Source organism: Cricetulus griseus, chromosome X (assembly GCF_003668045.3).
Source record: "Cricetulus griseus strain 17A/GY chromosome X, alternate assembly CriGri-PICRH-1.0, whole genome shotgun sequence".
Taxonomy (NCBI): Eukaryota; Metazoa; Chordata; class Mammalia; order Rodentia; family Cricetidae; genus Cricetulus; species Cricetulus griseus.
The window spans coordinates 108,202,442-108,227,379 of record NC_048604.1 but is presented as its reverse complement, the minus strand read 5'-3'; the positions used below and the strand labels follow the sequence as shown (position 1 = coordinate 108,227,379).

At 36.4% G+C, this 24,938-nt stretch overlaps 1 protein-coding gene across 3 annotated transcripts in view; it reads left to right on the top strand.

Moving 5' to 3' along the window:
- Wnk3 (WNK lysine deficient protein kinase 3) overlaps positions 1–24,938 on the top strand; it is a 96,800-nt gene that overhangs the window by 56,764 nt on the left and 15,098 nt on the right. For 2 of the 3 annotated variants that reach the window (XM_035450233.1, XM_035450231.1), the window contains 9 exons: positions 810–926; positions 3,276–3,431; positions 3,512–3,563; positions 4,740–4,877; positions 5,171–6,114; positions 12,611–12,701; positions 13,222–13,352; positions 14,128–14,738; positions 18,073–18,284. In XM_035450233.1, coding sequence (XP_035306124.1) covers positions 810–926; positions 3,276–3,431; positions 3,512–3,563; positions 4,740–4,877; positions 5,171–6,114; positions 12,611–12,701; positions 13,222–13,352; positions 14,128–14,738; positions 18,073–18,284 — 2,452 coding nt within the window. Of the gene's footprint in view, positions 1–809; positions 927–3,275; positions 3,432–3,511; positions 3,564–4,739; positions 4,878–5,170; positions 6,115–12,610; positions 12,843–13,221; positions 13,353–14,127; positions 14,739–18,072; positions 18,285–24,938 lie in introns of all 3 variants that reach the window. The other variant, XM_035450232.1, reaches the window with a different exon arrangement.

Here is a 24,938-nt window from a genome sequence, read left to right as displayed (position 1 = left end):
TGTGCAATGTTTCACATTTTAGCATTGTAATAGAGTGAGTAATATTAGCAAAATATTAATATTAGCAAAATATATTGAATTATTTGTGGTGGGTGTCCCAAATATTATGTGCTTATTTTCATCATGACCTTCCAAAAGGCCTATATGATGAAGAGTATACCCATCTTTACAAATACAGATGCTCATACCAGAGAAGTAATTTGCCTAAAATCATTCAGGCACCAAATGCTAGAGTCAGATCTGAAGTGAGATCAAAATTTAAAGCCAGTATCTCTTACCAATATGATATGTTTCGGATGGATTTATAGAACTTGTACAGTTTTATATTCTTTCTTTTTGAAAGTTTAATATATTATGTACATGTTTCTGATACCAGTAAATAATTTTAATAATATATTTTAAATATGTGCAATATAGTCCCTTGTACAGAGATATAATTTAATCATCCTTTTTCCCATTCTTCCTTTAGGTTCGTTCTGTAACTGTTGCTGAATATGTTGTATGTGAGCTCATCTAGTTACTCCCTGTAAAATGTTGTGTTTTTTTCATTTTTATTGTTTTTAGACAGTCTGATAATAGCCTAGACGTGCTTCAGACTTAAAATATAGTGAAAGACAACCTTGAATTTCTGATCCTCCTGCCTTTACTTCCCAAGTACTGAGATTAGAGATGTAAACCACCATGATTAGTTTATATGGTGCTGGGGATGGAATTCAGGGCTTCGTGCATGCTAGGCAAGCACTCTACCAACTGTTTTCCATCCCCAGCCAAGACAGCTTCTGTTAAACTGGTTAAATGTTTGTACTTAGGTATCAGTCTCTGGAGACAACATGGTGGAGTGTCAGCTGGAAACACACAACAACAAGATGGTCACTTTCAAGTTTGATGTTGATGGAGATGCACCTGAGGATATTGCAGACTATATGGTAAGTATAGTAAGACAGAATTATTTTTCCCTTATTGTATTCATTCTCTCTCCTTTTTCTCCTTTCTCTCACCCACTTTCTTTTTCCCTCTCTGTTTTCTCTCCATTCATTCATTTATGTCCATCTCTTGATACAATGGTGTAGTTTTTTTTTAATTTGCTCAGAGAAAACATGATTATCAGGGATAAGTTACTGCATTTCCTCTTGTTTTACTGTAATTATTTGAGAAAAGATGAGGTTTTGGGGGATTTTTGATTGTTTTTTAGATCAGTGTTTTAATCTCTGGCTGTATATTAAAATAATATTATAAGCTTTCAATGATAATCTCATTGCATAGGCCCCTGATTAAATCAGAATCAAGCCACCTAGGTAATTTTAATGTATCTAACATTCAGCACAAAAGTATTCAAGTTATGTTTTTCAGTACATTTAGTTTTTTCTTTAATGTGTGAGTGTGTTGTTGTGTGTGGTATATGTACATGTTTGTGTGGGTATCGGCGTGAAGTATAGAGGACACTGGGTCGCCTCCTCAACCACTCTCTACTTTATTTCTTTATGATATGTGTGAGTGTGGTGTTTGCATGTGTTATGTATGTGCAATTGTGTATTCTGGTACATGCATTCATACCCACACCTGTAGGGGCTGGTAGAGGACTAGCCTCGTTTGTCATTCCCTGACTTACTCTTTTTAGACAGTCTCTTCCTAATTCAGATGCTTGTGTTCAGGTTGACTGGCATCAAGCAAGCCCCAGAAATCTTCCTGTCTACCCACATTACTGGGGTTACAGGCTTATGTGAGGTCATACCATGTTCATTATATGGACACTGGGATCTGAACTCAGGTTCTCATGGTTGCTTAACAAGCACTCTTTTTTTTTTTCTTTTCTTTTGTTGTTTTGGTTTTTCGAGATATGGTTTCTCTGTGTAGCCTTGGCTGTCCTGGAACTAGCTCTGTAGATCAGGCTGGCCTTCAACTCACAGAGATGTGCCTACCTCTGCCTCTGCTGTGCACCACCCTGCCCGGCATTAGCAAGCACTTTTAACCACTGAGCAATCTACCTTATTTTTTGAGACATGGTCTCTTACTGAATCTGGAGCTCATTGATTCTGCTAGACTGGCTAGCAGTGAGTTTTAGAAATCTTCCTGTCTCCATCACTCCTAACCCCATCCCCAGCACTGGGATTACAGATGCATACCTGGCTTTTTATATAGATGCTAGAGAGTCAAACCTAGGTTCCCATTCTTATACATCAGACACTTTGTCAACTGAGTCATTTAACCAGACCCACATTTAATTTTTTAATAGTTTTCAATGGTTAGGCTTAGGAAATGGTTTTTTCATGTCTTTAATCCTAGCACTTGGAAGCAGAAGCAGACTGATCTCTGCAAGTTCGAGGTCAGTCTGATTTTCATAGTGAATTCTAGAATAGCTAGCATTATGTAAAAAGAGCCTGTCTCAAAAACAAAACAAAAAATGTCCAAACAAAGCAATGTGAGACAAAAATATCTATAAAACACCATTGTGTTCATTTTGTGTTATTTACTGCTGAGTGTGGGGCCTACCCTTCAGTGTGGTTTATATACCCAGTCTTCTCTGTTGGAGAAAATGAATCTTTCCTTTGTAAGTGGATGTCAACTGGAAATAGCTTCTTAGTTTGTGATGTGGGCTTGTGTTCACTTCGCCCTCTCAGTGCTTCAACCCCATCTGTGTTGGACCTGTACAGGCCCTGTGCATGCTGCCACCATCTCTGTTAGTTCATATGTGTATCAGTCCTATTGTATCTGGAAAACATGTTTCCTTGGTGCCATCAATCTCTTATGGGTCTTATTTTTCTGCTTCTTCTGCTTCTTGAGCTCTGATGGGAGGGGCTTGATGTAGACATTTAGGACTGAGTATCCCAAGGTCTCTCATTCTCTGCACATTGTTCCATTGAAATTATAGCCAATTTATAAAATCCAAGATATTTCAAAGTATAGTATCTTTTTCTGACAAATATCAGTCATCTCAGAATGTATGATGAAACATTTTTTTTGGTTTTTTTTTTGGGGGGGGGGTGGTTTCGAGACAGGGCTTCTCTGTGTAGCTTTGGAGCCTATCCTGGCACTCACTCTGGAGACCAGGCTAGCCTCGAACTCACAGAGATCCATGTGCCTCTGCCTCGCAGTGCTGGGATTAAAGGTTTGGGCCACCAATGCCTGCCGCATTATGAAACATTTTATAACTGATCTTAATTACTTTGTGGCACATACTTATTTTGTTGTTTTCCTATGGAATTCACCATTAAATATCATAATTTAAAGAAAATAAATGTATTCTCATGAATACATTGGCTTTTACTTGATGGCAGGTTGAAGATAATTTTGTGCTAGAAAATGAGAAAGAAAAATTTGTAGAGGAATTGAGGGCTATCGTTGGTCAAGCCCAGGAGATCCTTCATATCCACTCAGCTACAGAAAAATCTATTGGTGTTGACTCTATTGCTTTGGAATCCACCAGTAACCAGGTAAGAGCACTTTTTAGTAAGAAGATCATTTGGGGACTTTGTCAGGAACATCATCATTTACCTGTTCATTTTAATTTCAGACAGGATCATCTGAACAAGTACTGATAAATTCTGCATCCACTCAAACCAGCAGTAAGTATATTTAATAAAATTTACCATTTGGCTTTTGAAACAAGGCATTTTGGAATCTTGATATACTTTCATAGATAAAGATATTAACCAACAAATTGGTTAATACACTTGAAAGAAATTAATAGGCTATAGATTTTTTTAGAATATTGATTCTTTATCTGAGTAATTTACTTCTGAGTTATTACATGGTATGTTACCAGAAAAGGCAGTCACAGTGCTGATGACTTTGATAGCCTGCTTGAATCTTAACTGCTAATTTGTTTACTTTGACATGAGATGGACTAAGTATTTCAACTAAATCACTGTGATCTAAGTTTGCCTCAGATTTTAATAGTCATTCAGAACTTGACTGTTTCACTGATGATAATACTTCTACCAGCTCTAGTCACTGGTAACTTTGTAAATCAGATACCACATAAACTTCCAGAAACTAAAATCGGGCTTCTTCTGTTTTATTTTCTGACAACTTTATCTCTTCATTCTTCTTAGCCCTGGTCATGGGTATATTAAGAGTGTCTGGGAGGGGGAGAAGAACCATAGCATCATGAAGGCCTCTGAAGGAATTAACACAACATGAAGAAGCAAAAGGTGGTGTGGGAATAATGGAAGCAGATACCATTATCCTGAAATTTTAGTTCAACTGTATTAGGATGCCAGAGTACATCTGTATCTTACTTTGTTGGTTAGCAGAAATCTGAACAAGTTTCTGACTGACAACGTAAGGTAAAGTTCCAAAGAAAATTACTTGAGAAAGTTACAGATGTAGGGATTTGTCTTACCTTACTTTTATATTGCCATAAGCTAGATTTACTTATCTTTTTTCTGGTGTGTAGTTCTTTAAATTTTAATGCTTGTATCAATGTATACCACCATGATACCACTTAGGCACAGCCATAATTAGGTTGCAGAACAACAGCTGTAGATTTATATGGAGAAACTATGACCCAGTTATTTAAATAAAATGCTTTGCTTCTGGTTACTATTAATACCTACCCTTATATTTGGTTATGTAGACTATTTGTCAAGATTGGGATGTTACTCTTATGGTTTATAATTATCCTCATATTGTTGGAAGTGGAAATGCAACACAAGCTAATTCTTAACTTGATTTTTTTGTTTAATATGAGCACACTGACAGTTGCTTAGTGTATAATTTGTTGACAATTCTTTCTACAGATGAATCTGCTCCTCAGTCATCCCCAGTTGGTCGGTGGCGGTTTTGTATCAACCAAACAATAAAATATCGTGAGGCGCAGTCTCCTCCTTCCTTTCAGCCTTCTGTGACTATGGTTCCTGGGTTACATCCATGTCCTAGTAAGCTTTATTGTCTGTCAGCTTTCTGTAGACTTGGATGATGTATCATTAATTTGCTTTCATGAATATTTTATGCTTATGACAATTTTCATGAGCATATTGGAATATAATGGGTCATTGTATTCAATATTTGCGAAAAGTACCAAGAAGTCATTTCTTCTTGACTGTTGAATTCTGGGGTGTTTTAGGTCTTAAATAGGTTCTCATTTGTCCCTTGGTTTTCTTGTCCTTTTGAGTTTGTGTTTGTACTTTGTACTCATCATAACTTAGCTATTCTTTTGTTATTGTTCCAGGTGCAAGAAACACAAGTAATCAGGAAATAGCACATGGCACACTGTTCACTATAGAGAATAACCCAGTCCAACATGTCCTTTTCGCCTCCCAATCAGAACACAAGGATGTAATTGATGGTAAGATTTCTGAACGTGCTAGTGTAGAAACTGAGCAGCCAACTATTCTCTATCAAGTGGGAGATGATGGACAGATAATGGCACCAGCTACTGATAATTCCAATTATTCTGCTACTTCGGTGTGTCCAGTTCCAGTTGAATGTGAGGTACTCACCGGGCAAGCAGGCATGTTCATACCTACACATCCATGTAAGCAAGCTGCTGTTCTGGCTGATGTGCTTATGGCCCATCCTGGTGAATCGGTTCAGATTGGTGATAATGCTGTTCTAACTTCAGTATTTGTATCTTCTCATCAAAAGCCTCAATCCTTATCAGTACAGCAACCAAGTATAGATGCAGAGTTCATTTCCCAAGGAGAAAACATAGTGAACACTGACACAAGTTCTCCTAAGACAGCTGTTGCCACTCAGACTCCTGGCTTTGAACCAGCTACACTTCCACCTGCTACTGTCCTGGAATCAGATGGGGAACGACCTCCAAAAATGGAGTTTGCAGACAACCGAATTAAAACACTGGATGAAAAATTAAGAAATCTGCTCTATCAGGAGCACAGCATTTCTAGCATCTACCAGGAGAGTCAGAAGGATACTCAAAGCATAGACTCTCCATTTTCTTCCTCTGCTGAAGATATACTATCCTACCCAATGCCAGAAGTCACAGCCATAGGTCACTGTGGAATTCAAGAAAGCCCTGCACAATCCCCAAATTTCCAACAGACAGGCTCTAAGATTCTGTCCAAAGTGGCTGCAAGTCAGCCTGCTAATGTATCAGTGTTCAAAAGAGACTTGAATGTGATAACTTCTATACCCAGCGAGTTATGTTTACATGTAAGTATATTTCTAATTCTTATTCTTTGCTTATGATTTTTTTAAATGCCTTCTCTCCTAAAAGGTTCCAAAGTAACTAGTATTTAAGACTGTGACTTAGGCTGCAGCTACTTAGAACTTCTTAGAAATGGCAGCTCTGTCTTGAGTCTATTTAAGAGAGCCTTGTGGTGAGTTAGCTTGAAATTTGCAAACACTGTGTATAAGTATAGATTATTTTGTGGATAAGAGTAACATAATTTTTTAACTCAAGAGGAAACTGCAAAAACAAAACAAGAAAAATTTAAAAAGAGAAAACTGTTGCCTATTCCCTTATAACAATTATATAGTATTAATTAGATGAGTTTAACTTATTTAAAAGCAAAAATCATCCATAATCCCATGATTTTTTTCTTTTTTTTTGTTTTCAGCTTCAATTTTTTTCATTTATTATGTATAGTGTCCTGCCTGCATGTGTCCCTGCAGGCCAGAAGAGGGCACCAAATCTCATTATGGATGGTTGTGAACTACCAGGTGGTTGCTGGGAATTGAACTCAGGGCCTCTGGAAGAGCAGCCAGGACCAGAAATATAGCCCAGTGATAGAGTGCTTGCCCCAGTAACTTAAACAGTACAATATTTAATTAAGTAAGCCTGGTAACCCATACCGTAATCCTAGCACTAAGGAGGTGGTGGTAGGATCAAAAATCCAAAGTCATTTTCAACTACATACTGAGTTTGAGGCAAGCCTGGACTACATGACACCTTATTGCAAAACAACAAATAAAATATCAGAGGGGCTAATTGATCCTGGCCATTTCTTGCTGATCTATTGGTTACTGATAAATTCTAGGAAAGAAAGTCATTGTCTTCAGTTGTGAACCCACCAAGCTCCAACAGAAAGTCCCAAACATACAGTCACACAGATGGTTCTGGTTAAACTCAGTGGATCACAAAATAAATGTAAAGACATGAATGTGGGAAAGGAACTTGTTGGGAGGAGAGGAACTGATAGGGATTAGAGGGAAATGAGAAAGAAAGTGGGGTGTAGCAATCAGAATTCACTACAAATGTGTATAAAAGTATCAAAGAATAAATTTAATTAGAAAAATAAGATAAAAATAAATTTTAAAAAGTAGAGGTAGATCAAGAAGAAAACGTTCTCTCAAGAAGGATTGAGATGGAAAGATTACAAATTTTCCAGGTTTTTTTTTTTTGTATTTTTATTGTTGTTATTTTTTTGAGACAGCGTTTCTCTGTGTAGCTTTGGAGCCTATCCTGGCACTCACTCTGGAGACCAGGCTGGCCTCGAACTCAGAGATCCGCCTGTCTCTGCCTCCCGAGTGCTGGGATTAAAGGTGTGTGACACCAACGTGACTAAAGTTTTCAGGTGTTTCTGAATTTTGGAAGACTTGTAAATAACAAATGGGGTATCTTGGGCGGGTACCCAAGTCTAAATACAGAATTCATTTATGTTTCTTATATATTTATACACAGAAACTATAGACAATTTTATATAGTATTATTCATGCACTTTCATTTTAATTGTAACTTATTAGATGAGGTTGGTCACATGTGGAATTTTCCACTACTAGTGGGATCATATTGAGACTCAAAAAGTTTCAGATTTTGGATTTTAGATCCTTATTGAGATTTCTCCCTTATATAATGTAGGAACTTTAATATCCCTCTTTTTATTCTTTTCATGTCTTTTTATTTTTCAGTATTGGCTATTAAGTTCAGGGATCAAATACGTACCATGCAAGTACTATACCACTGAGCCATAACCCTAGCCCCATTTCCCTTTTCTACTTGTTCAGTCACAGAGATAACCACTAGTAATTTTGCTGCTTGTCCTTCTTGACTTTTCTTAAGCCTACATACATCTATTTACATGCATATTGCATATGTTTGCCAAATTAATATTGTGCTATAAACACATTGGTCAGAAAAATGAAATTTTTCATTTTACCATATGTCCTGACTATCTTTCTAAATGTTTACTAGTGTAGTTTTTGTCATCATGCTACACAAATAATATATACTTGTGTGCAAAATAAAATATATCACATTCCAAATCTATAAATATAGTTGTTAGCATTTCCAGATATGATTTTAGCTAATGTATGAATAGTTGTACCAACATAATTCTGCATATATATTATGCTTTTATAGACATAGATACTAGTAATATTTATCTACATATATTCCTTTATTGTATATGCTGTTTTGCACTTTTAAATTTTTGTAAACTATTTTAAGCTATAGAATTAACATGTATAAACAAAAGCATTTCAGAAGAATAGTAAATCTAAACAAGTTAACACTTCCTAAACAAGTTTCTTATTGTAATTTCTTTGGTCATTATCACTAATAGGTTGTAAATAATTGTAAATAATACATGTATTTGTTTCTCTATTGATTTAGTAATTTTGTGTTTTTCTTTTTAAGACTCTGTTTCATTATGTAGCTTAAAGCTGGCATGGAACTCATTACCTTGCCACTCAATAGAATGGACCCCTTATAACTCTGTTACCTCTTAAAGGTTCTGCCTGTTTCTGCCTCTCAAAGCCTCACACTGGGAATTAAATTTTAACATGATTTTGATGAGGACATTCAAACCATAACAAATTTCTCTTTAGAGTCATCATTGTTTAGCAAATAGAAATGCAACTAATTTTTTTTCAGACAAGGCATCCCCTCTGTCGTCCGTGTTAATCTGGCTTCAAACTCATGGCAGTCTTCCTTTCTCAACCTTCGTAGTGCTGAGATTGTAGATGTGAGCCACTTCTAGCTACAACTGACTTTCATGTGTTATGATTGTGTTCTTGAATTTTGTTGAGTATATTTATTGCCTCTAATAACTTTTGGTAGAGTCTGCTGGATTTTCTTTTTCTTTTTATGGATGTGTTTGTGAGTATGTCATTGTGTGTGTTTGCATATATAAGTGCACATGGAGGATAGAGGTTGACAGTAGGTATCCTTAATCATTCTTCACCATTCTTCACCATATTCAGTTGTGGTAGGATCTTTGATTGATTGATGTAGCTAGACATTTTCCTCTGAGGATCTGAACTCAGTTCCGCATGCTTTCATAACAAGTGATTTACACACTGAGCCATCTTCCTAACCCTGAATTTTCTCTTTTTTTTTCATTGAGATGGGGTCTCATTATATAGACCAGGCTGGCCTCAAACTCACAGAGATTCGCCTGTCTATGTCTCCTGATAGCTGGTATTAAAAGTGTGTACAGCAATGCCCAGCTTTGGGTTTTCTATATATAAAATTTATTTATTATGTATACAGTATTCTGCCTGCAGACCAGAAGAGGGAACCAGATCTCATTATAGATGGTTGTGAGCCATCATGTGGGAATTGAACTCAGGACCTCTGGAAGAGTTGCCAGTGCTCTTAACTTCTGAGCATCTCTCCAGCCCCCAAATAACAATAATTTTATTTGTTCATTTTCTATTTTCTTATATGTTAACGTTTCATGTCATGCTTTCCTCCCTTTTTCCTTTTGCTTTTTATAATGAGATAATTTCTCTATTTTAAAGATGATTATATTGTCCTACTTAGTCATTTTTGCATCAAGGATTGCATTTTTGAATTTCTAATAACTGTAATCCATTCTTCCTTCCTTTCTTTTTTCTTTTTTTGTTTTGATTTTGAGACAGGGTTTCTCTGTGTAACAGTCCTAGCTGTCCTGGAACTCACTTTGTAGACCAGGCTGGCCTCAAACTCACTGAGATTCACCTGCCTCTGCCTCCCAAATGCTGGGATTAAAGGCGTGCACCAACACTACCTGGCCCATTCTATGTTTTTAAATATTTATATTTAATTTTATGTGTATATATGTATGTATGTCTGATATGTATGTATATGTACCACATGTGTACAGGAGCCACTGAGGTCAAAAGAGGTGTCTGACCCCCTAAAACCAGAGTTACAGATAGCTGTGAGCCACCAGGTTGGTGCTGGGACCCATACCTGGTTGCCCTTAACCAGTGAGCCCTCTCTTCAGCACTGAGTTTAGTAATTTCTTTCAGTGTTAGTTTCTCCAAGTTTTGCTAATTCTTACTTCTGTGTTCAGTTTTTTTCAATTTCTCTCAAGATTGTGTCCATCTGTCCATGTGTGCTATTTTTAGTTACCGAAGCTTTCTTTAAATTGTGAGAAAAACATTAGACATACTTTTTTTTTTGTTTTATGTTTTTGGTTTTTTGAGACAGGATTTCTCTGTATAACTTTGGAGCCTATCTTGGAATCAGGCTTAGTAGACCAGGCTGGCCTCGAACTTACTGAGATCCACCTGCATCTGCCTCCCAAGTGCTGGCACTAAAGGTGTGTCCACTGCCTGGATAAACCTACTCTTTTGTGGTGTACATTTGAACTTGTTTTTAATGCAGCCTGGAGGGTAGCAGTCATACCTAGTTGATAAAGACAGCTGGGCTGTTAGATGTTGTCTGTGGTCCTCACTGGGTTTTCTCTTGGCCAAAATCTATTTCTTCTTTGTATTCTTATTTTGGGAGCAGGTGTTCTGATGTTTTGTTTTTTTTTTTTTTTTTGCTTGGTGTGGAGAGGGAAGGGATGTGGAATTGCTGTTCATTCTTTGGTACCTCAAGCAGTATGCTCTTCCATTCAAAAATTGCCTATTGAGCAGTAAGTCAAAAACCTCTTTTTATTAAGTTCACATTCTAGTATTTAACAATCTGTCAACATAATTAAAGGGCTATGATAAATTAAAAGATTACCCATTTTGAGTGATCATGGAAAGACATATATAGTAGTGGCATTTGTAGATAGAAATTTGTTCAAAGAATCAAAAGAAGGCCAGTTAAGTAGAAAGATGTTTAAAAATATAATACAGTGAAAAGACAGATAGGAGAAAGATTGGGTGTAATTTTATAAGCATCCTTTAGGTTGGCCAGGTTTCTCTGTTGCACTCATATCTACCACTTAGTGTGTAGTCTTTTGAGACAGTTCATATATATAGTACAGTCTGCCTTTTCTTCCTTCAGTCATAAATTCTTATGTCTATGTCTGGATTTCTGTTGTTGTTGTGTCTAAGTATTTCACTCGATCAGGGAAACTAAAATATATAGTAAATATGCCATCTTGTTCTATTCACTACATATGAATACATTTCAATCATAATTTCAATGGGACCAGTGTAGCACTTTCTGAAATGCAATATTTTTACAAGTTTTTTTCCTCTCCTAATTCAAATAATATTGCTATCTCAAAATCAGACTTTGGAAATTTGCTTCCTGATTGATCAAATTTCACTTTTTTTTTTTTTTAAAAAAAGGTAACTTCTCATGTATCCTAGGCTGGCCTCAAACTTCCTACATAACCAAGGATGATTTGCCTCCACCTAATACTCCTGCCTACACCTTCTGAGTGCTATGATTATGGGTATATGCACATGAATTCTTCATGTGTTTCTGGGAATCAAACCTAGGACTTTGTGCTTGCTAGGCAAGCCCTCTGTCAACCAAACATCTCTTACTAAAAGTTTCCCTTTTGATAACTCCTGATCTGTTCTAAGTATTAATAAAGCTTATTGTCTCTGTGTAGTCCTGGCTGTCCTGGAGCTCACTCTGTAGACCATACTGGCTTCAAACACGCATATATCCACCTGCCTCTGCCTCTAGAATGTTGGTACTAAAGGCGTGCACCACCACCACTGGGCATTAACGACCAACCATTCTTATGTCCAAAAGTATCCGTGATTCTATGCACTAAGTTTTTTTTTATTAATTACTATGGATGATTTATTTTTAAAGCACTCATTTAAACACAGCAAATAATCATGGGTATATGGGGAGGGTAGGAGGACAAGAAGATGATGGATTTATAGCAAACATGGTCTGATATTAAAAATCCTTAGACCATGAATTCATAGTAATTTTTCATTTCTTTGTAAATTTCTAGGTGGTTATATAAACCAAGAAACTTGATTTCCTCATATTTCTTTGTTACTTGAGCAACTTTACTATCTTGTTTTTCTATTGTATTATATATCAAGCATCTTTATCTCTTAAATAATAGGAGAACAAACTAACATTTCATTTAATATCATTTATAGCCAGGAATGGTACTATACCCAAAATCCTATCCCTTGGGAGATAAAGACAATAGGAGCTGGAGTTCAAGGACAGCCTGAGTTACATGATACCTTGTATCTGATGAACCAAAAACTAGTATTTTTAGTCATTTGATACATATAAAAGAAATAACTTATTTTAAATTGTAGTTTTTAAATTTGATGTGATGATAACAAATATTTTGGCCTGGAAAATTAATATTCTCTTTTATTTCATCTGAAGACATAATATTTCCAAAGAAATGTCAAGGCTTCAATTTCAGTCTGATATGGTACTGTGACTGAAACAGTGCATAGTGTAATCCTTTTTGTTAATTATTAAAATCCACATAAGACACTCCAGTTTAGAAAAAAAGTTTACTCACCTTACTTAAATTATTACCACTTTGTTTTTCTTTGGTTTTGTCTCCATTAGGAGATGTCCCCAGATGCTTCACTTCCAGGGGATCCAGAGGCCTATCCTGCTGCTGTGTCAAGCGATGGAACCATTCATCTGCAGACAGGAGGTGGATATTTTGGCCTAAGCTTTACTTGTCCTAGTCTCAAAAATCCCATTAGCAGGAAATCCTGGACTCGAAAATTAAAAAGCTGGGCATACAGGCTACGGCAGTCAACCAGCTTTTTCAAGAGATCAAAAGTCCGTCAAGGTAGTGTGCTTACAGTCAGGGAAATAGACTAGGTAACATCATTTTTCATCTACTTTTTTTTTGTCGTTCATATTTGAATCTTGCCATGTTTTCCATGTAGCTCACGTATGTTAAATATCCCATTAATGTTGTTACCATTTTATTTTTTCCTTTTGCAACTAATTTGGTTTTTCAGTTATTCATCTCACATAGATACTAAGTATTGCAATGTCTGATTTAGAGTCAGGGACTTAAACAATGTTGCTTATACATTAACACTTTTTAATTATCTAGCAAGGGTTAAGCTTTTTCTGCTTTTCTTCATTTTTGGTAATGTAAACAAATTAGTCTTAAAAATGATTTTTTTCTCTTTTTTGCTTATAATTGACAAACTTTACAGTGGAAACTGAAGATAAAAGATCAGCAATTGCTCTTGATCCCACTCCGCTGACACGGGAGTTCTCAGCTGATACTAGGGCTTTGAGTAGATGTAAATCGATGAGTGGATCATTTCAGCGGGGTCGGTTCCAGGTTTGTGTCTTTGGTTGACTCTTTATTGTTGAGTGAAAGGAAACAGCAGGCTAGAGATAGAGCTTCATGTCATCTGTGAGACCCAGAGTTGTATCCCCAACACTATAAAAAAAGTGACACAAGTTGAAATTGATCTGTAGATCATCCTTACTTTAGCTGTAAATCATTTCATACCTAGTTTTTTATCTTGGTCACATCTTTTCATCTTATAAAGCTATCATTAAAGGTGAATCTAAACAATATGAAGATGTTAGTAGTTGCAAAAGGCACAGAAATAGATAATAGTTTTGGGGTTATTACTTCTATCGATTTAATTTCCTGTTTATTATTTTAGTTCATATGTATGTGTTTGTGTGGGCATATCCCTTGTGATGTACTCATAGAAGCCAGAAGAGGGTACCAGATCCCTGGGAGCTGAAGTTACAGATGGTTGTTAAGTTACCATGTGGATGAAGGAAACCAAACTCAGATCTTCTGCAAGAGCAGCAAATATTCTTAACTACTGAGCTATCTCTAATGCCTCAATTTAATCTCATGTTCTTTAGAATCTCAGCAAATTGCACAGTGGAATTTTATTTGAGTAACATGAAGCCAGTCTCTCCAAGGGCCCCAACTAAAAGACTGGCTATGGGCAGTATAAGTTTTGCTATTACCACATATTATATATGTGAAATCACCTTCCACTTGCCTGTGCTGTGTTTTGACAGTGATTTCTTCATGAGGTTTACCCTTTGGTTAGGTAGAACCAGACAAGTTTGCCTTTTTTATGTCTCAGGTGATCGCAGTTCCTCAGCAGCAGTCAGTGAACATGATGTCTTTTGGAAAAGAACACAAACCTCCATTCAAGAAAACAGTCCAGTCTAGTGAACAAGCACTAGCCTTTGCTGAAACTGCAGTGTCTCAGTTGATTGAAGTGGAACCTGCCATGCCCACTCCTAAAGCTTCAGCTTCTTCACAAAAGTTACGGACTCTTTATGAAACGTTTAAAGAAGATAAAGGAGACCCTGAACAAGGTGACATCTTATCTTTCAGCACAGCTTGTGAGACCAGTGTGTCTTCAGTGACTACAGAAAAGAACTTGGAAGAAACTTCAACCACAGTAATTAGTGTGCATTCTGGGTCTGAACTGTTAGATAAAGAAAAGAAGCTGACTCCTGAGAAACAGCCATATGCTAATGAATTTTCAGCCACTCTTGCTGGTAATGGAAAGTCAGTGACAAAAACTGGTTCAAAGAGTGATCGATATTTACCACTCCATGAAGAGCAAGCCTATGCTCAAACACAGAGTTCACTCTTCTATTCTCCATCTTCCCCAATGAGCAGTGATGATGAATCAGAAATTGAGGATGAGGACTTGAAAGTGGAGCTTCAAAGATTACGAGAAAAGTAAGAATGTCACTTTTCTGTAATAAATTTAATTTTTATGAGTTTATAGAACTTAATATTTGCTCAGTAGCTAACTGAGGATTGGTGGTATTTTAATGAGTAAAACTTCTGTGATTAAAAACTATAATAAATGCTAATGTAAAATGTTTATGGAATGATAAAATAATTTTAGTTTAGTTTTTAAAATTGTTTTATGTGTTTGGGTTTTGGCCTACAGTGCCTATGAAGGCTAGTAGAAGTTGTTGGATATCCCCTTTGAACTGGAGTTAACCCGCAGTTGTGAGCTGTTGTGTGGGTGCTGAGAATTGAACCCAGGTCCTCTGGAAGAGTATCTAGTACTCTTTATCTTCAAGTCATCTCTACAGCTCTTTCTTTTCTTGGAGGGGTACTTGTTTTGTTTTGTTTTGTTTTGAGACAGGGTTTCTCTTTGTAACAGCCCTGGCTGTCCTGGAACTTGCTTTGTAGACCAGGCTGGCCTTGAACTCACAGAGATCTGCCTGCCTCTCCCTCCTGAGTGCTGGGATTAAAGGCGTGCACCACCACTGTCCAGCAGAGGGGTGTTTTTTGAGACAGGGTTTCACTATGTAGTTCTGCCTGTCCTGGAATATAATATGGAACTAATCCACGTCACAAACTTGTGGTAAAAGCGCAGCTTCTGCCTCCTTCATGCTGGTATTACAGGAACATGCAAGATGTATTGACTTCTTTATGCTTTTCAGTCCTTGTTCTTTAGGACTCTTGAAGTAAGAATTTACAACTATTCTTACCTTTTATTAGTAGACAGCTAATTTATATAGTCAAAGAAAATTGTTCATCTTTAGGGAAATATAAAATCCTTCTACAATCAAGCTTGCTATTTAGTGAATAGCAGGTGGATCTTTGTGAGTTTGAGACCAGCCTTTCTACATAGCAAGTTCCAGGCCAGTTACAGCTCTGATGTAGACCTAGTAGCAAGACCCTTAGCTCTGAAAGTGCTAGAGTTCTTCCATAAGGGCAGGAAGTTGGGATTGTTTAGTCCTTGGCAGCAGCTGGCATTACAATGCATAGGTAGTCCTAGGTATCAGTATTCCTCAGCCCCTGGCAATGGCTAGTATTAGAGCTCTCAGGGTTGAATTTCTGAAATCCTCCATGATTAAGTCTTGGCAGCTCTCTGGAATTCTTCCAGTGACCAGAACCAGCAGTTTCTTTTCTCTGGGTTTTTATAGCTTTCAATCCTTTTCCGCCTCAGCTCTCTTTCCTTTCAACTTCCACCATCCACTAGTTCCTGCCTGGCCTCTCTCTCAAACTATTGAGCTGTCTTCAACTGCCAAGCAGTTGAACCTTGCTAACTTTTTAAAGCTCAGCCTCTGACAACCAAATTCTCTCTTCTTCAGTTGTCAAGTAGCCAGCTGCATTGCCAGTTTCATAGCTCAGGCCTACAGACTGATCATCTCTCATTGCCTCTGCTGTCTCTGCTGTTTTCTTTGTGTTTACCAGCCCAGCCTACACTACTGAATGTAGGCAAAACAAGACCACCCAGGAGAAGCAGCTTTATATTGGGCCTAATGTTTTTACACCAGAGAAGACAGCACAGGACCTGCTTATAAAGCCAGAGGAGTATCTGAACCAATCACAGCATAACTTTCACAGTACTGTCCCTTTAGCCACAGCCACAGCAGTCTCTCTGGTAGGCTATCAAAAATTATTCCCCTATGGCCTTGCAACAGGGAGATGAAAATGTTTGCAGAGTCTTCTACAGTTCTGCAAGGCTTTTGATAGCAAAAGGCTGAGTACACACTGTTTGGAAAAGTCCTGGTTATGGCTGCACCTCTAGGAGCTAGAGCAATCAGCTGAGTTCATTGTGGAGTTTTCTCAAGGTATCTGTAAAGTGTTCAAAACTGCTTTTGCTAGCATAGAATGATCCAGCTGGCTGACTGACAGTCTTTGTACTCAAAGCAGCAAGGAAGAGTCCAAAAGCTACTAGTTAGGAAGTCAAATTGCATAGTCCCCTAGTAACTGGGCTTTTTTTTTTTTAAATAGGAAAATGAATGTCAGAAGGAGTGCTTAGAATAGAAATGTTAATTTATCATTAACACTAGTAATAGCTACTTTAACAGATTTTAATTGTGTTTAGAACCTGCCCAGTGGCTAAGGGAATAAATGTCCATTCTTCTCTTCTGTCTCACTACCCCTGGACTACATCTCCAGCCCTTTAGTGTTCTTTTGTCATTATGGTTTGTCCATAGTATTTTTTCCAGAGGATTGGTAGACACTATAGACTGATAATAATAAGCTGAGGTTTTTATTTTTACCTAAATTCATTTGAATAATCTATAGATGTGGGATTTATATCTTAAAAGTTAAGTTTAAAAATTAAAGGTAGTCCTAGTGCCACACACTTGTAATCCCAGTCCTCAGAAGACAGAAGCAGGCAAATCTCTGTGTATTCAAGGCCAGTGTGATCTCATAGTGAGTTTCAGGCCAGCAAAGTTACTAGTGAGAACCTATCTCAAAAGTGATACATAGGATAATATTCAAATAACAAATTGAGAAAGCAAACCAAAAGACACCTTGCACTTCTCATACTATACCTCACATCTCAGAATTACTCACTATGAACTGTTTAGGATATATATCTTGTTGGTTCTTTTTCTGTTCATATCCTTTTTTGTCCTTTACAGTAATTAAGTAAAAAATGATCATGTTATTCTATATTTTTTACTTTAAATTTTCTGTAATATTCATATCTGTGGAAATCTACCTTTAAAAAATCAGTGTATGCAATTCCAATGTATGAGTGTATCCAAGTTTATTTAATCCCTTCTTGAGAGATTTCAGTTTACTCCATGTTAAATTATATAAATGATGCCTATCTTTTTATACACAGAGATATTTCTGTGTGATATGATTAAAAGGTCAGTATTCCTAAAGCTTATAGATAATTGTTAGAATTGTGTTTGATGTCAGGCTTGGCTGCTTATGCCTGTAATTACAGCTCTTGAGTGGTAGAGGCTAACCTGGTGAGTTCCAGGCTAGCCAGTATTGCATACATAGTGAAGTCTTGTGTCAAAAGAAAAATTGGTTTGGGTGGTTGCAGCAGCACACTCCTTTAATCCCAGTGCTTGGGAGGCAGAGGCAGTCTGATCTCTGATCTACAGAGAAGAGCTAATTCCAGGACAGCCAAAGCTACACAGAGAAACCCAGTCTTGAATACTCTTTCCTCTGCAGATACTCTGCATTCCACCATTTTTAATATTAATGCTTTGTCAAGTTTATTTATACCATTACAAAGTTTCTGAGTTAGGTTTTGTGGCACCAAAGTTATTAAAATATTTTCCACATAACTTTTATTCAGACATATTCAGGAGGTGGTCAATCTTCAAACACAGCAGAATAAAGAGCTGCAGGAGCTCTATGAACGCCTTAGAGCCACTAAAGACAGCAAAGTTCAATCTTCAGAGATTCCTTTGTCACCTTCATCACCACGTCGGCCAAGACCTTTGAAAAGTAAACTCCGAAGCCGCCCTCAATCCTTGACACATTCAGAAAATGTCATTGTTGTAAAAGGTAAACCAGTCATAAATGTAATCACTTTAATTGTTGTAAAATGTTCACCAATCATAAACAAAATGTTTTTCAAAAACTAATCATATCTGGGCATAGTGTAGCATGCCTGTAGTTGAAGAACTCAGGAGACTGAGAAAAGAAGATGGTGACTTCAAATCTAGTCTGTGCTAAACAGTAAGAACTTGTTTCAAGAAAAATATAATCTGGTCAAAGAACAGCAAAATTAGAGAAACAGTGACAGTACAGGTTTCTTTTTATTAGGTTGAAATAATTTAATGACGTACACATTAATCTAAAATACTATCTTTTTGGTACTATCTTTTAGTGAAATAATGAGTCCTGTTGGCAAATTTTGAAGTATAACTAAGTTTGTTTGTTTTATGTGTTCATTTAGAAAACAAACAGGTAGAATTCCAGTGTCTTCCCCTAAATAGTTTCTAAAATGCTCCAGTCAGTGAGAATTGTTCATCTTATATTTAGAGTTGGTTTAGAAGTTTGATGATTGTACAGGTAAGCTTTGAGATACTTCCATGTTGATCTGAAACAAGAGGTCTTTATATATTTCTTTTTAAAGATTTATTTTATTTTTATTTATTTGTGGGGTGGGTGCAGAAAAAGGCATTGGTTCTCCTGGAGTTGATGTTACAGACAGTTATGAGCCACCTGACATGGGTGCTGGGAACCAAACTCTGGTCTTCTGTAACATCAGCAAGTGCTCTCCACCACTGAGCCATTTCTCCAGCACCTTTATATATTATTTTTAAGAATATTAGAAAAGTGTATTTCTTTTTTAAAGATTTATTCATTTATGCTTTATGTATATGAATGTTTGCCTGTGTGTATGCACATGTACCATATGGTGTGCCTGGTATCAATGGAGGTCAGAAGACAATGCTAAATCTTATGGAACTGGAGTTAAGGATGGTTATGAACTACTACCATGTGGGTGCTAGGAAGCAAACCCAGGTCCTGTGAAAGAGCAACAAGTGTTCTTAATGCTAGGCCATGTCTCCAGCCCCTAAAAATGTTATTTCATTAACCCTGGGAAATGAGTCCATATCTATTTAACTAATAAAGAGGTTACTCCTCAGGTTTGACTTCTTTGGTTCCAGGTACATAATAATGAAGGTCAACACACCACATACCTGCACATCTATTTTTATTGCTGTACTGTTCAGAATAGTGAAGACATAGAACCAGCTAGATGTCCATTGGCAGATAAATGAATAAGAAAAATGTGGAGATGGGGCTGGAGAGATGGCTCTGAGGTTAAGAGCACTGACTGCTCTTCCAGAGGTCCTGAGTTCAATTCCCAGCACCCATATGTCAGCTCACAACTGTTTTCAACTCCAGTTCCAGGGGATCTGATGCCTTTACACCAAAACACATAAAATAAAGTTAAATAAATTATAAAAAAGAAAAATGTGGAGTACCATTCAGTGAAATTTTATTCAGCTGTAACGAAAAACAAGATGATGGAAAACTAGTCATGTATATCAGTATATACAATTTCCAGAACCAACTCCCACAACTTGTCTTCTGACATCCAAATGCTTGCTGTGGCACATATGCACACACACAAATGTACATATACAGAGACACACACAGGAAGCCCCACATAGGGAGATTGAGGCAGGAAGTTGGTTGAGTTAGGGGCCAGCCTATATTGAGCTATAGGATGATCCTGGTAGAAATAGAGTTGAAGGGTAGACTAGGATTGAAGGCACCTTTAGAGATTCAGTATCAGAAGTTGTAAGACCTTCAGTCTGATGTTATTGCCTTTATATCTAGACTGCATTTTGTCCCCAAATGCCTTGCTTGTTTATATACTAGTTTTGTTGGTCTGTTTAGAGATGAATTCTTCCTGTGGTCCCCAACCTTGGCTGAGCTCAAATTATTCCCTCTACCTAAGCCTCTGAAGTTTCTAGGACTATAGGAGAGGCACTCTATGATATTCTTTTTCTTATTCTGTGATATGCTGAAGATTGAACCACAGGAGCCTTGTACATTCTAGGCAAGTGCTCTATCAGTGAGCTAAAACCCTAGATTTACCCAAATGGCTTATTTTTATTTATTTATTTATTTATTTTTGCTGTGCCCAAAAATGGTTTTCATATGATTTTGGCTGATTATTTCAATTATTAAAGTGGATTATAGTAGTTTCCACATGTTGTTGAACTTTTCAGTTCTATAAATTTTGCTTCATGTATTTTGGAACTCTGCTGCATGTGTTTGTGATTGTTATAGCTGTTGATATTAGTATATATAGGCAATCAGCTTTCTTTAGTTTACTAATTACAAAAGTTGTACATTTCCATTCTTTTAATGTGTTTTTATTTTTTAGTTAATTCATTTCTTTTATGTGTCTCTGTATATGTACATGTGTGTGTGTGCATATGTGCCACAGCATGCATTTGGATGTCAGAAGACAAGTTGTGGGAGTTGGTTCTGGAAATCAAATTCAACTTGTCAGGCTTGGCAGCAAGTACCTTCACCCAATGAGTCACCTTCCCAGCCCTTTTATACTTTTAATCAGAACAGTATTTATTATGGATATCATTATACAGTTAGATCATGTATTGTATGTACTCTGTCAGCATTTGTCTTTTTATTGTGTTATTTAAACCATTTCTATATAATTTAATTATAAATAAAAAAGAATTCCTTTTTTTTTTGTTTTTTGAGACAGGGTTTCTCTGTGTAGCTTTAGAGCCTCTCCTGGAACTCAACTCTTGTAGACCAGGCTGGCCTCAAACTCACTGAGATCCACCTGCCTCTGTCTCCCGAGTGCTGTGATTAAAGGCTTGTGCAACCACCACAAAGCTCCAAAGAAGCATTTCTACTTATCATTTTGCTCTGTTTTTCCATGTCTAATGACCTTTTTGTTATTCTTTGATTCCTGCCTGCCTGTCTTTTTAATAAACTTGTATTCTTGAAAGGTGTGTGTGTGTGTGTGTGTGTGTGTGTGTGTGTGTGTGTGTGTGTGTGTATGTGTGCTTTCCTTACCTCTCTGAGGCACAGTCCATCCCTGTGCCTCAGGCTCTTGTTTTTTTAGATAGGCAGGAGTTAGCAAGCCTTCCTGATGCTGCTGTCTTGCCTCCCCTAATATCTGGAATTAACAGGACTTTGGATGGCTGACTTGTTAATGTGGGTGCTGGGATATGAACTTCAGTCTTCATGATTGTGCAATAAATGCTGAGTCATTTTTCCAGGCCCTAAATATATTTTTATAATGTTTAAATCTTCTTGTTGCTTCCTTTATTATACGTTTTAGTTATTTTCCTGTAGTGGCCATGGGGATTACAATTATCTTCTTGTACTAAGAAGGCAATATAGTTCAGAATAACACTATCCTAGTTTCAATGGTATATACATTTTCTTCTGCATATGTGCCTTCCTTTCTTTGTACTATTATTGTACACATTACATTTTACATATGATCAGCAAATCAATAAATTTGTATAATTATTGCTTTTGTAGTCATCTTTTTAATCAGATGAGAATAAGATAGTTATAAAAACAAAATATACTTATACTGAATATTATATTTACTGAGGCAGTTCTTTGTTTCTTACATATACTTTCACTGCATTGCCAACTGTTTTCATCATAAAGGACTTCATCTATTTTTTTCCCAAGGCAGCTGTGTTAGCAATTCATTTTAAGACTTTTCTTCTAAGAATTTTTTTCCATATTTTCAATTTATACGATTTGTTTTACAAAGCAGGTTGTACAAAAATGCCTTGGACTCAAAAGCTATTAAAAGAACCAATTATAATTCAAGTTATAATTGCTTTTCTCTTTGCCCCAAAACATAACATAAAAAACACATTCGTGTTTTTTGCTTGGGCAATCAAAAGGAAATTTTTTAGGTTTCCAATTTATGTATATCACTGCTTTGACAGCTTCCAGCTCCTAGAAACAGCTATAACTCTGTTTTGTCTGTTGGCTCAGAATTAAATGACCTCAATTATTTACAACAGATAGAATACTATTATAATCAAAATTCTAAATTAATTAGCTACTAAAGTTCATCTGTAATAAAAATAGATAAATTCTTTTGTGCCATAAAGTTGGTAAAAAACTAATGAATCTTATGAAATTTAAATAAAAAGAAAGATTTTTACCCTGTAAATGTCTATTAATAAACAATATTATGGTATAAGGATCCTGAAAATATAAAAAGGAAGAGCATTTTTTTTTGTAAAAAGAGACTTTATCATGTGGTCTCATATTTCCAAGGACTTTGGGAAATAATGTAAAACAATAGATTCATTTTTATTAAAAGCAGAAATCAAAATCATGATGTACACTTATACCACCCCCTCTACAGCTCAGGGAATGTTATGGAAGTGGAGCTGGAAAAAGAGCCAAAAGATAGGGTAAAGGGCTACAAAATACTATTCCCTACACTTAATGCAACCACTGTAATCATTAGCTCACACAAACTGTAATTACTATTACCTGGACTATCTAAAACCCGCCCTATCAACAACCAGTCAAGGGAAAGTGCCTAATGAGGCCCTATGCTTTACTTCTGAACTACTGGCTATTGATACCATTTCTGAGAGAGGGTGAATCACCAACCTTTAATTGTGTAACCTCTGCTGTATACTACCAGGTTCCAAGAGGTAGCTCCAAATATCTGTTCCCACAGATATTCTTCATTAATCTTGCTGGGTCACAAAACAAATAGACATGAATGTGAGAGATTTATAAAATTCTTTGTAATTTTAAATTTAAAAATCTTATATTCAAGAAAGGCCTTGCTCTACAAATGATTGGTTAAATGAAAATTTAGATTATGGGGTATTCAGTCATCAAGAATAACTAGTTATCAGGGCCTAGAGAAATGGCTCATTAGTTAAGTGAACTTACTACTCTTGAAAGGATCCAAATTCATTTCCCAGCACCCATGTTAGGTGACTCATGACTGCCTGTAACTCCAGATCCTCAGAGATCTACACTCCCAGAGACACACACATACACATAATTTAAAATAATAAAAATAAGCTTTGAAAAATAACTATCAAAATGCGCACTGAAAATATACATTTCTTTTTGAGTGTTCCCAAGAATTAACCATCTTCCTCCCTTTAATACCTTTTCACAACAAAGTTTTTGTTTTTGGTTCCACACATTGTTAATGAACCCAAGTACATTTCCTTATCACTTGAAAGGCACCCAGTGACTAGACGACAAGTTGCTGAGGAAAGAAAAATGACAGTCTCTTGTGCCTGGGAAGAAAATCTGTCTTAACTCACTGTAAGTTTTAAGCTTCTTTTGTCCTTAAGCACAAGGAAAAGGGAGGTGAGATAAGAAAAGATTGAAAGCTAAAGATGTCAAGGCTCTTCTCCATTGTTTTGAAATGGAATGTGAAACTTAGTGGGTATTATGTATGTGATCACATAGTCCAGTCCAGATGCCCCTTTTATCTTTTTAAATTTTCAGTTACCATTATCTTGGTGTCTTCAGCCTTGAAAAGGCAGGAGAGCTATTGAATAAGTTTAGCGCAAATCAACCTTGTACTACAAGTCTGGAACAGGCATTCCTTAAACAACTAACAGAAATCTGACCCAAAGGTTAAGGTAGAAAGATGACAAATACAAATATGAAAGCTTCTCAATATTGACTGTTTTGATTTATTTTTCTCAGAATGTAAATGTCCTGTTGAGTGTAGAATCATTTCTCCATAGGAGAATATGTGATCCAGAGAAAAGCCAGTGTTACATAATTACTCACAGGGTGTCCATTTTTAATTAAATATTGTTTGGGTAATGTGAAAAAATTCACTAAAAATAACAACAAAATATGAGCACTATTGAACTTTGCAGACCCAAGTGTGAAGTTAGTCCTTTCAGCAAAAGTGGGCTTCCTATCCCTAAAAAGGAAGTTTAGGTAACTATTGATCTGCATAATCCACATATGCAAGGTATCATCTGTAAAAAACTAGTAATATATTGCTCAACTGTGACCTTTAAAATTGCTTCTAAAGTCAACTAAGAGCAAATACGCTAAAGGGTTTATTTCAGTTTTCCCTCAACTATAACATTAGATTTCTGAAATAAGAAAAGATAAACTACAGGGACTTGCAAGTTTTGTCTTTATAACTTTTTTTTCAAATCTCAATCACATTTATGTTTTTTATTCATTTCTCATTTCATACATAGAGCCAACTTTATCTGCTTTTGAATAGAAATGTCACACTGATTAACTCTACTACATACACACTTCTTATAAGACATCTTCCTTTTTCTTCATAAGTCAAAATTCATCTTCAGCAAACTGGTATTCATTTCTCTATGTCTTCTCTGCCATTATGACAAAAGTCAATCTTCAAGGAAATTGCAGCATAGTGTTATCTGGGAGGGGGGTCACCTTCCTTTTTATGGTCTTTCTTGCTTGATAGTTTTTCATAATCTTGATTCTATTTCATTATCTTCTTGCCATATATTTGCGTGTGTGCTTTTCCTTATGTTTAATTTGTAAATTAATTTTTATTTTATGTATATGCCTAGTGCCTGCAGAGTCCAGGAGAAGGCATGAGATCACCTGAAACCAGCATTATAGACAGTTGTGAATCACCAGTTATGAGTCACCATGTAGGAGCTTTACATGAAACCCAGGCCCAGTGATATTCACCACCGAGCCATC